We start from the raw sequence: 14,981 nt of genomic DNA on the forward strand, positions 1-14,981 counted from the left end.
GCAGTGTCAGCATCATTTAGGAACAGAAAAATGATTCTGTGTATATAATGGAGTACTATTCAGCCTTAAGAAGAAATGAAGTATTTTGAGGACCATGAAGTGAAAAGAACTAGTCACAAAAGATCATATTGGGCCGGGAGTTTGGCCTAGTGGTAGAGTGCTTGCCTAGCTTGCATGAAGGCCTGGGTTCAATTCCTCGGTACCACATACATAGAAAAAAGCCGGAAGTGATGCTGAGGTTCAAGTGGTAGAGCTCTAGCCTTGAGAAAGTCCAAGCTCAGGCCCTGAGGTCAAGCTCAGGACTGGCAAAAAAACAACAAACAAAAAAACAAAAATATATTGTATGGTTCCATTGATATGAAATGTCCACAGTAGGACATGGGATGGGGGGAGGGGCAGAAGAGTCCTAGGGCTTGAACTCAGGGCCTGGATACTGTCTCTGAGCTCTTCAGCTGAAGGCTAGCACTTTACCATTTTGAGCCACAGTGCCACTTCTGGTTTTCTGGTGGTTAATTGGAGATGAGTCTTGCAGAATTTCATGCCTTGCTAACTTCGGACTGTAATCGTTAGAGCCACCAACGCCCAGCTAGAATAGGGATTTGTGTGTGTGGGGGGGAGGTTATGGGGCTTGAACTCTGAGCCTGGGCGCTGTCTCTGAGCTCTTCAGCTCAAGGCTACTGCCCTACTCCTTGTGCCACAGAGCCACTTCTGGTTTTCTAGTGGTTAATCAGAGATAAGAGTCTCATGAATTTTGGTGCCTGGGCTGGCTTTGAACTGCGATCCTCAGATCAGCCTCTTGAGTAGCTAGGATTACAGGCATGAGCTACTGCACCTGGCTTAGAATAGGGAATTTATATTAAAAAAATGTAAGGTTGGTTTAACATCTCCAAATCAACTGATGTAATATACCATATCAGAACATGTAATATACCATATCAGATCAAGAGACAAAGGTCACATCACAATTGATGCCTCCCCCAAAGAAAGAGATAACACTCAACACCTTTCATGATATGAAAGACCAGTTTCTTACAGTTTTCCAGATTGCCCTCAAATTGCTGGGCAAAAGCAGTTCTGCCTCATCCTTCAGGAATCATGGGTACATGCCACCAAGGCCAGTTTCCTCATGATGTTAACAAGAAAAAACCTTAGTAAAATAGGAATTGAGGGGCTAGGAGCATGGCCTAGTGGTAGAGTGCTTGTCTAGCATGCATGAACCCCTGGGGTTTGATTCCTTGGTACCACATACACGGAAAAAGTTGGAAGTGGTGCTGTGGCTCAAGTGGTTGAGCACTAGCCTTGAGAATGCCCAATGACAGTACCCAGGCCCTGAGTTCAAGCCCTAGACTGGCAAAAAAAAAAAATAGGAATAGAAAGCAACTTTTCAATCCTAATAGAGCCTAAATGAGAAATTCATAATTAATGTCATGGTTGATGAAATATTCTTCCCATAAGACCAGAAGCATAACAGAGAAGTAAGTCCACTCCATTCCCATTCAACACTGTACCACAAGTTCTATTCCAGATGATTAAGACATGCAAATAGGGGTGGGAGAGATCCAGATAGGAAGAATCAAAACTACATTCAGGTAACACAATCTTGTACCTAGAGAAATCTAAGAAATCAATAAAAGTGAGCAGGGAATGTGGTCTAGTGATAGAGTGCTCACCTAGCATGCACAAAGCTCTGGATTCGATTTCTAGGTACCACACAAGAGAAAAAGTTGAAAGTGGTTCTGTGGCTCAAGTGGTAGAGCACTAGCCTTGAGAAAGCTCAGGTGCCCTAGCCCTGAGTTCAAGCCCCAGGACTGACAAAAAAGAAAAGTAGCAAAACTAATGAATGGGTTGAGTACGATTATAAATACAGGTTTCAAGATAAATATACAATCAGGGGGCCGGGAATTTGGCTTAGTGGTAGAGTGCTTGCCTATAGCATGCATGAAGACCCAGGTTCGATTCCTTGGTACCATATTCACAGAAAAAAAAGCCGAAAGTGGTGCTGAGGCTCAAGTGGTAGAGCTCTAGCCTTGAGAAAGTCCAAGGACAATGCTCAGGGCCTGAACTCTAAGCCCAGGACCAGCAAAAAATAAATAAATAAATATACACACACACACACACACACACACACACACAGTTGTATTTCTATACATTGACACATTGACAATGACCTAAAAATAATAAAAATTCCAGCTGCAATGCACCACAAATATATATATATATACATATACATACACACACATATACATATATGTATGTACACACACACACACACACACATATATATATATATATATATTTTGCTATTTCTGAGCTTCAGCTCAGGGCCTGAGCACTGTCCTTGGACTTTCTCATGGCTAGAGCTCTACCACTTGAGCCTCAGCACCACTTCCAGCTTTTTTTCTATGTATATGGTACCGAGGAATTAAACCCCGGTCTTCATGCATGCTAGGTAAGCACTCTACCACTAGGTTAAATTCCTGGCTCACCACAAATATTTTAAGAACTCTTAGGACTGAAGAGCTCAGGGACAACACCTAAGCCCAGCCTTCAAGCCCCATGGCTGACCAAAACAAAACAAAAACTCCTAGAATTAACTTTAACAGATGTAAAAAACAATTTCCTCCTCCTGACCCCCCATCCCCAATTAAAAAAAAAAAAAGACAAGTAGGTTATGCACTGGTAATCCTAACTACTACTCAGGAGACTGAGATCTGAAGATTTATCCCCAATTAGCCACCAAAAAGCTGGAAATGAAGGTGTGGCTCAAGTAATATAGTGCAATCTAGAGGAAAAAAGCTAAGGGACCGTGCTTAGGCCCTGAGTACAAGCCTCAATACTGGCAATAAAATGAAAGAGAAAGAAGGCAATATCTGCCTACTCAAAGATGATTAAAAAAAAAAAAACTTCCTTGAACAAAGATCAGCTATTTATCAGACATTGATTGGACCTTATAGTGAGATAGGGGTCATAAGTACCACTCCTTCCTTGTTAGAAATGTTGTGAACCTGAGCTGCTAATGTGGCCTAGTGGTAGAATGTTTGCCTAGCATGCACAAAGTCCTGGGTTCCATTCCTTAGTACCACATAAACAAAAGCTGGAAGTGGCCCTGTGGGTCAATTGGTAGAGTGCTAGCCTTAAGCAAAAGAAGCTCAGTGACAGTGCTCAGGCCCTGAGTTCAAGCCCCAGGATTGGCAAAAAAAAAAAAAAAAAAAAAAAAAGTAAAAAAAGTGTGGGCTGGGAGTTTGGCCTAGTGGTTAAAGTGCTTGTCTAGCATGCATGAAGACTCCGGTTCGATTCCTCGATACCACATATATAGAAAAAGCCAGAAGTGGTGCTGAGGCTCAAGTGGTAGAGCTCTAGCCTTGAGAAAGTCCAAGGACAGTGCTCAGGCCCTGAGCTCAAGCCCAGGACTGGCAAAAAAAAAAAGTGTGAACTTGTTTCAAGTTTTCTTTCTTCTAGGGTTGGTCAAGGATTGGCAGGTGTATGCCTGCAGCAGACCTCTAATGATATTCAACTCTGCTATAATGAGAGAAGACCAGGCCAATCTGGAGCCCTAGGCATTCTGACAGCCCAGCAGTAGAACTGGGCTTTTCTGTGTATGCATTTACATAGTTATTAAGCATCTTGAGCCTTCCATTAATCCTGGGAGAGAGAATAGACAAACTGAAAGTTGGAAGATTGAGTCATACAAGATCTTCAGTTAATTTCCATAACATTTTTGAGCATCTACATGGACCTGCCCCTGCAAAGGAGGAAGGGTTAGGGGAAATCCGATGGGGCTTATAGCAAATTATAATTCAAAACAGTTTACAGACCTGCATATTTGTTGAGACAATCACCCTTGAGCCTCTGAGCTAGGCTCAAACTTCAGCGTTCACTAGCAGCACCTAGAAGGCTTGTTGGAACAGATTCCTAGGCTCTATTGCCAAATGATAGTGATGGTGCTGGTGATTTGCAAGGCTAGGGATGGAACTCAGGGGTTCTAGACATTTGTCAGGCTCTAACCATGAGTCATACCATTGATTGGTCTCATCTCTTGAGCTGATTCTGTAGGTCAGGGTTGGGACTTAAAAATACATGTTGAAAGGCTTCTTAAGTAATGGTGAGGATCCCACTTGGAGAGCCGCTGCTGAAGACAACACGTGACCCCTGAGATTCAGACATTACAGTGCAGTGCAGAAGGAAATAATGCCTGCTGTGGACATGTTTACAGCAATGGGTCATGGTAGGTATTCATTCTTCCATCTATTTATTTCTTTGAGCTGGAGCCATTATTTAATTTCCAGGAAAACTTTACCAGCTGTTTTTGTTTTTTACTTACTGCTTGTTGGTCCTGTATTTACCAGAAGGAAACAGACTCAGGAAAGTTAGGAATGTACACCAGGTAACCCAGTAAGTGAGGGAGCCCACCGCTGGGTCCCTGAGACTTTCCTATTCTTAATCTGTCAAACCTCCTGTAGGAGCTGGGTGTGGTGGTTCATGCCTATAATCCTAAACTTGAAAGGCTGAGGCATGAGCATCTGGCAAGATCCTATCTCAAAAAAAAAAAGCTCCTCATGGAGTTTCACAGTAAGTTCCAGTCACTGATGGTTAGGCTTTGCCAGTCCTTGAATGGGCACAGCACATAGTAATCTGTATATCTGGCTTATCTGTGTACTGGAGGCCAACAATGGAGCTTGAATTCAGGGCCTGGGCTCTGTCTCAGAGCTCTTTTGCTCAAGGCTAGTTCTGTACCACTTTGAACCACAGTGCCACTTCCAGTTTTTGAGTGATAAGAGCCTCTTAGGGACTTTTGTGCCTGGGCTGGCTTTGATCCTCATATCTCAGCCTCCTCAGTAAGTAGAATTACAGGCATGTGCCACCAGCACACTAGGCTCTTGGTTAACTTTTGCTGGGCCTCTAGAGAAGCTGGTTATTCTCCCAGTGTGTCCAGTGTCCTCTGGTGGCCACTTTTCCACATACAGAAACTAGAAGCTACCCTTTATAGTAACTTCATTAGGACTGGGTTTTATCATAATTCATTAGTGTGTGTGTGTGTGTGTGTGTGTGTGTGTGTGTGTGTGTGTGTGTGTTGGTTCTGGAGCTTGAACTTAGGGTGTTCCACTCTCTCTTAGCTTTTTCATTGAAGGCTGGCACACCTCTACATTTGGGCTTTTTGTTGGTTAACTAGAGATAAGAGTCTCATGGACTTTACTGTCTGAGCTAGCTTTGACTTGTGATCCTCAAGATTTCAGCCTCCTGAGTAGTTAGGATTTATAAGCATAAGCCACCAGAGCTCATGCTTTTTTTTTTTTCTTTTTGTGGCCAGTCCTAGGGCTTGAACTCTTGAGCACTGTCCTTGGGCTTTCTCAAGGCAAGCACTCTACCACTAGGCCACACTCCTGGCCCCAAATCTGCAAATATCTATTGAGTACCCACAAGAAAGGTAGAATTCTCTAGATAATTTCATTCCTTTTATTGAACACCTTCCAGGTACACGTTTCTTATTTATTCACTGTAGGGAAAGAGTAAGGTCTCCATTCCCTAAAGATATCTTTATCTTATCCCCCAGAACCTGTGCGCATAAAATGTTACCTGACAAAGAAAATTAAGACTACAATTGGGCTGGGTGCCAGTGGCAAGAGCCTATAATCCTCATTATTCAAGAAGCTGAGATTTGAAGATCTTGGTTTGAAGCCAGCTCAAGTAGGAAAGTCCACAAGACTCTTAAGTCCAATTAACTACTAAAAAACCAGAAGTAGAGCTGTGGCTCAAGTGGTAGAGTGCAAAACTTGAGCAACAACAACAAAAAAGTTCAGAGACAGCACCCAAGTTCAAGTCCCAGTATTGGCGCGCACACCTACCCACCCACATATACACACACACACAGAGGACAGAAGTTCAAAATAAATTTGCTAGGCAACTGTACTCATGAGAAGTTTACACTGGATTATCTGGTGTAACCAAGTTAATCACAGTCCTTTATGTGAAAGAGATAAGAATCAGTATCAGAAAGAGAGACTTGAGCTAGGCATGGTGGTATAGGCCTCTAATCCCAGCATTCAGGAGGCAGAGACAGGAAGATCATGAAGAGATCCTGGAACCTGCATCCTGCTAGAGAAACAGAAAATATGCAGGCAGCTTTTAGATGGTAAAAAAAGAAAGAAATGGCTTTTCCCCAAGGGCTTCTAGAATAATCATTGCTCCACCTACACCCTGCTTTTCTCCTGGTGAGAGCCATTTCAGACTTGCAGAACTACAAGAAATCTCCAGAAATCAGCGCACATCTGTAATCCAAGCTACTTAGGAGTCTGAGGTAAGAAGATCTCTTGAGTTGCCTAGAAGTTTGAAGCTAGCCTGGGCAACATAGTCATTTAACATAGCTATTTCCATGTATTCACCAAATATCTCCTTAGAAACTTACAACCTTGGGCCAGGAGTTTGGCTTATGGAAGAGTACTTGCCTAGTATGCATGAAGACCTGGGTTCGATTCCTTGGTACCACATACATAGAAAAATCCAAAAGTGGTGCTGAGGCTCAAGTGGTAGAGCTCTATCCTTGAGAAAGTCCAAGGAAAGCACTCAGGCCTTGAGTTCAAGCCCAAGGACTGGAAAAAAAAAAGGTTCCAATTTTTTACGAGTTCACAGGCCCTTTGGGAATCTGATGACAATTACATAGCTGTATTTGTGTTCTGCAGATGGGGTGCCCCCCCTATCTTCTCTGAAGCCTACTCCTCCTAGTGGACAATGAGAGATACTGCATCCAGCATTGGGCTGTATAGGCACCACCCACCGCTAGGGGGCTTCATGGTGTGGACAACCATTCACAGTCCTGTGGTATCCAGTTCCAGCCAGGAGCTATCCAGCTTGCAAGCTCTCTCTCTGTCTCTGTCTCTCCATATCCCTCTCCTCACATCCCCCCTCACTCTCCCCCTACTCTCTCTCTCTTTAGGGAATTTTAAGGGTTGAGAGGCTAAGGTGAGTGTCTGCTGGTGGATTGAACTGAGGAAATGTGCCCTGGAGTGCAGCTGTGTTGGGTCCTTGGGTACTATTCAGTTCTTGGTGGGATCCTTCAGTAGGAAACATCTTGCAAAATATGAGGCCAGAGGCTCATGAAGTCAGCAGAGATGGGAAGTGGGGCTTTACACACAGACACAGGGAACGAAAGAAGTTAATTCTGAGGTGATTATGCATGATTGGGTTTAAGTGTATCAGAATGGAGCCGGGAGTTTGGCCTAGTGGTAGAGTGCTTGCCTAGCATGCACGAAGACCAGGATTCAATTCCTTGTTACCACATACATAGAAAAAAGCCAGAAATGGTGCTGAGGCTCAAGTGGTGAGCTCTAGCCTTGAGAAAGCCCCAAAACAGAGCTCAGGCCCTGAGTTCAAGCCCCAGGAGTGGCAAGAAAAAAAAAAAAAAGCTGGGCACAGTGGCTCATGCCTATAATACTAACCACTCAGGAGGCTGAGATCTGAGGATCAAGGTTCAAAGTCAGCCTGGGCACAAAAGGACCTGAGACTTTTCTCCAATTAACTTCTAGAAAATAAGAAGTGGGGCTTGGCTCAAGGGTAGGACGGTAGCCTTGAGAGCTGAAGAGCTCAGGGACAGCGCCCAGGTCGAATTCAAGCCCCACAACCCTGGGGTGAAAAAAAAAAAGTACCTGCATGAAGTAAATGTTGGGTTAGGCACTGTTGGCTTATGCTTGTAATCCTAGGTACACAGGAGGCTGAGATATGGAGGATGGTGACTTGAAGTCAGTCAGCTCAGAAAAGTTCAAGAGACCCAAACTTGAAAATAACCAGCAAAAGCAGGGCTAAAAGTGAGGCTCAAGTGGTAGATAATCAGCCAAACAAGTAAGGAGCTCTGAATTCAAACTCCAGTACCAGGGAAAGTCTTTGATAAATGTTTTCATTGTTATATTCCACCTCGGAAGCTCCCAGTCCATCCCATTCCTCTTTATAGGACTTGTGGTGCTAAATTCACCTAGTTTCTATTTAGGCCTTTTTTGTTGTTGTTATTGGCAGTGGTACTGGGTCTTTAGCTCAAGGCTTCTGCTTGCTAGGCAGGTGTTGTACCACTGTGCCCCCCTTTTTACTTTAGATTCTCCTTCCCCTCACCCCCCTCCCCAGTCATGAGGCTGGAACTCAGGGCCTGGGCACTATCCTAGAGCTTTCTCATTCTAGACTTGCATTGTATCACTTTGAGCCACAACAACACCACTTCCAGTTTTTTGGTAGTTAATTGGAGATTAAGAGTCTCACATGCTGCCCAGGCTGGCTTCGAACTGCGATCGTCAGATCTCAGCCTCCTCCTGAGTAGCTAGGATTACAGGCGTGAGCCACCTGTACCCAGCACTTTAGGTAATTTTTTAGGTTATATCTTGAAAGTTTTTACCTGGAGCAAACTTCATAATGCCTTCTATGACCTGTGGTGTGCTACCACACCCAGCTTTATTGGTTGAGATGAGGGGGGAATCCCACTAACTTTTCGCCCTGGCTGGCCTCAAATCAGGACTTTCTTGATCTGTGTCTCCTATGTAGCTGATATTGCAGTTATGAGCCATCCACTCCAGCCTCCCTTGGTGTTTGATCTTTGGGGTTCATGAGGACTATGGGAGGGGGACTAGACCACCCTGGGATGGAGAGGAGTCTTTCTAGGGTCACTAGCTGAAAAGGAAATGGCCAAGCATAGAAATTGGAAGAGCAGGGCCAGGAGTTTGGCCTAGTGGTAGAGTGCTTGCCTAGCATGCATGAAAACCCGGGTTCGATTCCTCAGTACCCCACATACATAGCAAAAAGCCAGAAGTGGTGCTGAGGCTCAAGTGGTAGAGTGCTAGCCTTGAGAAAGTCCAAGGACAGTGCTCAGGCCCTGAGTTCAAGCCCAGGACTGGCAAAAAAAAAAACCCAAAAAACAAAAAAAACAAAAAACTGGAAGAGCAGTGCAGGCGGAGGAGACAGCCTATGCAAGAGCAGACAGATAGGAGTCTTGTGTCCTTAATAAGTGCATGGAGGTTGATTTTTCTCCCAGGAGAATGCAGAGGCAGAGAGTGGTTAGATCAGGAAGAGACTGTGGCAGTGCAAAGGAGCCTAGACTTGATCCTGAGCGTGAGGAACCCTGTTTGCATCCTTTTACTCTTGGGAGTCTATTTTCCCACTCTAGGGGAGAGCCTAGACTTACTTCCAATGATTTTAACATCAGATAAGCCTGGATTCAAAATTTGCACTTGCCATTCATTGGTCTCATGCTGTGGGTGTCAATAAATGTTTCTTGCAGGTACTGGGAATCTAGTTTAGAGGTAGCATACCTGCTCAGCACACACAAGGCCCCCAAGTGCAAACTCCAGCACTACAAAAGGAACTAAGTTTATTGCACCCCTGTTACAGTTACTGAGCTCCCTTTGGAGCACATGCACGTTTCTGCTTCTTCAATTGAAGCTTCACAATCATCAAGGTGCCTGTTAGAAATAATTTCTCACTGAGAGTGGTGATGCATGCCTGTAATCCTTCTCTGGGTCAGCTGAGACCGGAAGATCATGAGTTCCAGGCCAGTTCCGTGTCTCTTAAACAGAGATCCTGTTTTGTTTTGTTTTGTTTTAAGTAATTTTAGTAAATATCGCACAGATGCCTGGGAGGAGCCCAGATTGACTGATGGGCCCCGGGTCTGTGCCGACATGCGGGCTGGGGGAGCCTGGGAGGGCTTGGGACCAGGGGAAGTGAGGTTCAGGACGAGGAGAACAAGGAGCAGGGGCAGGACACGGGGGCGAGGTCGAGGGGGTGGGCACGAATCAGAGAACAGAGAGAGAGGGGCCCGAGTACGAGGTGGGGTTCGGGTGGGTCACCAGCGTGGGACAGCGAGCCCTGGGAGGCTGGAGAGCCGCACCAACGCAGAGGAAGCTCGGACGGGGGCGGAGCCTATCGGGCCGAGCGAAGGCTGGAGGGAGGGGCTGCAGGCTGCCATCGGGGATTTAGGGTGGGAGCAGTGCTGGGAGCCCTCGGAGGCTGGAACAGCCTGGAGGCGGAGCCGAGAGGGGAAATGAGGCGCTGAATTAGGCTAGGGGAGCCTGGCGAGCTCTGACGACCACAGAGCGCTTGAGGGCGGGGCCGAGGGGTACCGGGGCGGGGTCTAGGTGAGCCGGGGGCGGGGCGGAGGGGGAGCCGCGAGGCAAAGGGAAGAGACGCTGGAAACATACGGAACGAGGCCGAACGTGGAGGGCCCAGGGGCACGGATGCAGACAGGCCTGGAGAGCCCGGGGGCGGGGCTGCGGAGGCCTGGGCGGAGCACGCAGGAGAGGGGCGTGGCTTTATGGGTGCAGCCTGGAGGACTGGGGGCGGGGCGGCGGAGGAAGAGGGGGCGTGGCCTGAGGGTGAGGCGTGGATGGCTCGGGGGCGGGGCTACGGAGGAGGGGGCGGGGCGCGGAGGGGTAAGAGGCGTGGCTTGGGCGAGGCGTGTAGGGGCGGAGGCGGGGCGTGCGGAGGCCTGGACTCGGACCTGCGGCGGGCGGTGAGGCCAGTCCAGCGCCGTGCAGCGCAGCGCCCCCCGCGCCCCTCTGCGGCAGCCGCGACGACTTAGTCCCACTCCCGCCATGCCTGAACAACTCTGCGTCGCCGAGTTCCTGGCCGTCACCGCGGAGGACCTCAGCTCCCCGGCCGGGGCCGCCGCCTTCGCTGCCAAGATGCCTCGATACCGGGGGGCGGCGCTGGCGCGGGAGGAGGTGAGGGGGCCAAGGCGGGAGGGAACCCTGGTTTGCGTGGGGCCTGACTTTGACCTCAGGAGTGACCCTGGCCGCGATGACCCTTCGTTGCGCCCTCGAAGCGCGCCCCTACCTAGATCTGTGGAAACCCAGAGCATCTCAGACGTCTGCGTAGTTTTATAGTCGAAGCCTGGGAAGGCCCCGAGGGACTGTTTGTGGGGGGCCCCGAGGTCACCTCGGTGGCAAACTCCACACGTTAGGGCATATCCCCCCAGTACTTCGGGCCATCTGCCCTGTCACATGTGTTTGCTTGTGACTTAACAGCTCTGTTTGTATGTTCACCTGGTGGGGGGTGTCCCACAGTGCGCCCCCCGTGTCACTCCCCTTCTGAAAAGCAGGCCAAGTTCTGAACTTACTTCTCCTGGGTGGCAGGGAGGCCCCCTGTCCCCTTGCCGCTGGTTCTGAGACTTGGCTCGCTTTGCGGAATGAATGTGAAGTGGGAAGGCGCCAGGAGCCGGGTTCACCTTGGCTGGGCTGTTGGCAAGTTTATAGGCTCCTCTCCCCTCCCCTCTCTCTTTGTCTTTCCCGGCAAAGCGTCCCAGGCTTTTCTTTCTTGCCCTTGCAGGCAGCCCCACCCCATTCCCAGGCTCTCTCGTTGCAGTTCTTTCTTTTTCTCTGAACTTGCTGCAGCTTTCCCCAGCTCCCCTACAGAGAATGTTCTGGGGTAGACACTTTGTGGCTTTGGGCCAGCAGAGAATCAGGTAATTGTGTATCTTCCTTCCAGAAAATGCCCTGGATTGGGGTGAGGTTTTTACACTTTAGCAGCCCTACCCTCCTAGCCTTCACCATAAATGAGTTGAATACCTACTGAGTGGCAGATTCAATAGTTGTCATTTGGTGGCTCCTGGCTACTTAGAAGGCTGAGATGTGAAAATCTGGGTTCAAAGCCACCCAAGGCAGAAAATTCTGAGACTCCAACTAACTAGCAAAAAGTCAGAAGTGGTATGGCTCAAGTGGTAGAATGCCAGCCTTCAGCAAAATAAGAGTGCAAGCCCAATACTGACACATACACACATGTTAAATTATCATCCTCAGAGACAGTAACCTAGGAAGTATGTCCTCCTCTCCCCTGCCAGTCTGACCTCCATTGCCGTTTCCCTTTGGATTTTACATAGAGCTAGAGTTCTAGGAAGGCACACATATCAGTGTCCAGAGCCTGTCTCTGTGATTTGCTAACTGGATGAGTTTGGCCACCTGACCTGGTTTGTCTATGGAATGGGGACAATAATGTTTACCTGCCTCACAGAGTTATGGCATCACATGAATCAGTGGGTGCCAAGCATGCATCTGGATAAATGGAATGAGTATCAGGTTAATTGACAGACCTCTTCAGTATTTATTCTTGCAGTCCTGAGGTTTGAACTCAAGGTCTCGGGCTTGCAAGGCGGGTGCTCTGCCACTTGCCTTTTTCAGGTAGACTCTCTCTCATGGTTTTTGTTTGTTTGTTTTTAACTGAGCAGGCATTGGGCTGAGATTCTCAGACGGATGACCTCCAGCTGATGCCACAGCTGTGTACCCTAGGGCCTAGTTGATTGATTTGAGATCGGGGTCTTCATAACTTTTTTCCCAGGTTGGTCTCCAACCATAATTTTCCCATTCTCTGCCTCCCTGGTAACTAGGATTATGGGTGAGAGCCACTACATTCAGCAGAAAAAAATCTTTAGATAGTGACTGGGACTCTTGGGGCTTCATTTCTCTGTGCACAGTAGTACATGTTTTAATGGAAATAAGCAGCCAGTAAGCAGGGGAGTCCTTCCTGGAGCAGAACCAGTAGTTTGGAGGTGAATGTGGGTATTTCCCCAGCCTGCAGATCTTTTACATAACCTTGAATTTCTTTCTATTGTTTTTAGATTTTATTTTATTGTCAGGGTGATGTATAGAGGGGTTACAGTTACATCTATAAGGTAGTGAGTACATTACTTCTTGAGCAGTGTTACCTCTTCCCGTGTTATTCTCCCACTTCCCTCCCCCCCCCCCCCCCCCCCCCCCCCCCCGCTCCTTATAACCTTGAATTTCGTGACTCCGAATGGCTTGGTACTATGAGGCATCCCTACGGCCTTTGCTGCTCAGCATCTTTTCTAGGTTGCTCATTAGGTCGCTGAATCAGAGTAGAGGGGTTGCACTGAAACCTTCTCTGTAGAGAGAAAGGTCTGTTTGTGTCTGTGCCCAGGTCCTGCCTGGCTTTGTGTGTGTAAGCACTTTGTGTTGGGGGTAAAGGCCCTTAGTAGGCTCAAGCCAGGGTTCAGGTTTACCCAGTTCATGTCAGACAAAACTGAGCCTCCTTTGCTTTCAGATCTGTGGTTGGTGCACAGGCAAGAGTTCATTCTTGTTACAAAAAAAGGCTTGGGGTGGGGGTGGGGTGACACAGCTTTCCCTTTCAACATTTTTGTGCCCTAGAAGTAAAGAGTTTGACCTTTGGATTAGATTTTTCTCAGATTTCTTGTTTGTTTCTGCATTTGGGTTTGTATGTTGTTATTATATTTTGTGTATGTGTAGTTTAATGATGCAATTTTTTTCCTTCCCAATTCTTTCTGGGCATGACTAACCCACCCCCAGGCTTGAAGTTCCATGTAGTTGGACCAAAATGCAACTGATTCTTGAATCAGTTCTTCAGTTTCAGGCTGGTTTTTTGAAAGTAACTAGGGAACCTTGTTTTAGTATTTGTAGCCTTTTTACTTTTTACTTTCTTTCTTTTTTTAATTTTTAATTTTTTTTGGCAACACTAGAGTTCAAACTCAGGACTTTTTACTTGCTAAGCAAGTGTTTTTATTGAGTGAACTATATGTCCAGCCTTTTGCTCGGGTTATTTTTCAGATTGGGTCTGTCTTTTTGCCCAGCCTGGATCATGCCATTCTATTTTATATTTCCTGTTGCAGCTGGGATGACAAATACCACCTTATATAGCTTTATTTTTTGGGTCATGGGGCTTGAACTACGGGCCTGGGCACTGTCTCTGAGTTCTTTTTGCTCAAGGCTACTACTTCAAGCCAAACTGGAAGTGGTAACTTCCAGTTTTCTGGTGTTTAACTGAAGATGAGAGTCTCATGGACTTTCTTGCTTGAGCTGGCTGAAACCATGGTTCACAGATCTCAGCCTCCTGAGTAGCTAGGATTACAGCACCACTTCCTGCTTTTTTTGTGTTTATGGTACTAAGGAATTGAACCCATGGTTTTGTTCATGCTAGGCAGGCACTCTACTGCTAGGCCACATTCCTGGCTCCCTCCCAAAGATTTTGTTGGTGTTGTTGGTCACAGGGCTTGAATTCTGGACCTAGGTGCTGCTGTCCCTGAGCTCTTCAGCTTAAGGCTAGTGCTCTATCACTTGAGCCACTTCTGGTTTTCTGGTAGTTAATTGAAGATAAGAGCCGGGCGCATTGACTCACTCCTGTAATCCTAGCTACTCAGGAGACTGAGATCTGAGGATCAAGGTTCAAAGCCAGCCTGGGCACAAAAGGACCTGAGACTCATCTCTAGAAAACGGGAAGTGGGGCTCAGCTCAAGGATAGAGTGGTAGCCTTGAGCTGAAGAGCTCAAGGACTGTGTCCAGGCCAAGTTCAAGCCCCGTGACCCCTCCCCCCCAGAAAAAAAAAAGAGTCATATGGACTTTCATGTCCAGGCTAGCTTTGAATCATGATCCTCAGATCTCAGCCTCCTGAGTAGCTAGGATGGCAGGTGTGAGCTACCCAGCTCCTTGCATATTTTTTAAAATGTTGTGATGGGGTCTTACAAATTTTTTTCTCTAGATTGGCCTGAATTTGGATCTCAGACTTCTGAGTAGCTGAGGTTGACCAGGCATGCTACCATGCCTGGTAATTTGATTGGATGAAGTTTTGACCTTTTTACTGGGCTGGCCTTGGGCCCCAGCCTTTCTGATCTTTACCTCTCATGTAGCTGAGATTACAGGTATAAGCCACTAGTGCCTAATAGCACTGTAAACTTTTTAGAAGCCCTACTGGGAAGGGCCCTGATTAGGTCTCAAGAAGGTAGAATGTCCAGATAAGGGACATATTAAAAGAGAAATCTGGGGCTGGGAGTTTGGCCTGGTGGTAAGAGTGCTTGCCTAGCAGGCACAAAGACATGGGTTCGATTCCTCAGTACCCCACATACATAGAAAAAGCCAGAAGTGGTGCTGTGGCTCAAGTGGTAGAGTGCTAGCCTTGAGAAAGCCCAAGGACAATGCTCAGGCCCTGAGCTCAAGCCACAGGACTGGCAAAAGAGAGAGAGAGAGAGAGAGAGAGAGAGAGAGAGAGAG

At 47.1% G+C, this 14,981-nt stretch overlaps 1 protein-coding gene across 1 annotated transcript in view; it reads left to right on the plus strand.

Moving 5' to 3' along the window:
• The first annotated feature begins 10,486 nt into the window (after positions 1-10,486).
• Asap3 (ArfGAP with SH3 domain, ankyrin repeat and PH domain 3) overlaps positions 10,487-14,981 on the plus strand; it is a 45,138-nt gene continuing 40,643 nt past the window's right edge. Inside the window, exon 1 of the mRNA XM_090335581.1 lies at positions 10,487-10,691. Within this exon, the coding sequence (XP_090191707.1) occupies positions 10,563-10,691 (129 nt within the window). The 5' untranslated portion in view covers positions 10,487-10,562. The remainder of the gene's footprint in view (positions 10,692-14,981) is intronic.

The sequence above is a fragment of the Megascapheus bottae genome, chromosome 6 (assembly GCF_031878675.1).
Source record: "Megascapheus bottae isolate mThoBot1 chromosome 6, mThoBot2.hap1, whole genome shotgun sequence".
NCBI classification, from domain to species: domain Eukaryota; kingdom Metazoa; phylum Chordata; class Mammalia; order Rodentia; family Geomyidae; genus Megascapheus; species Megascapheus bottae.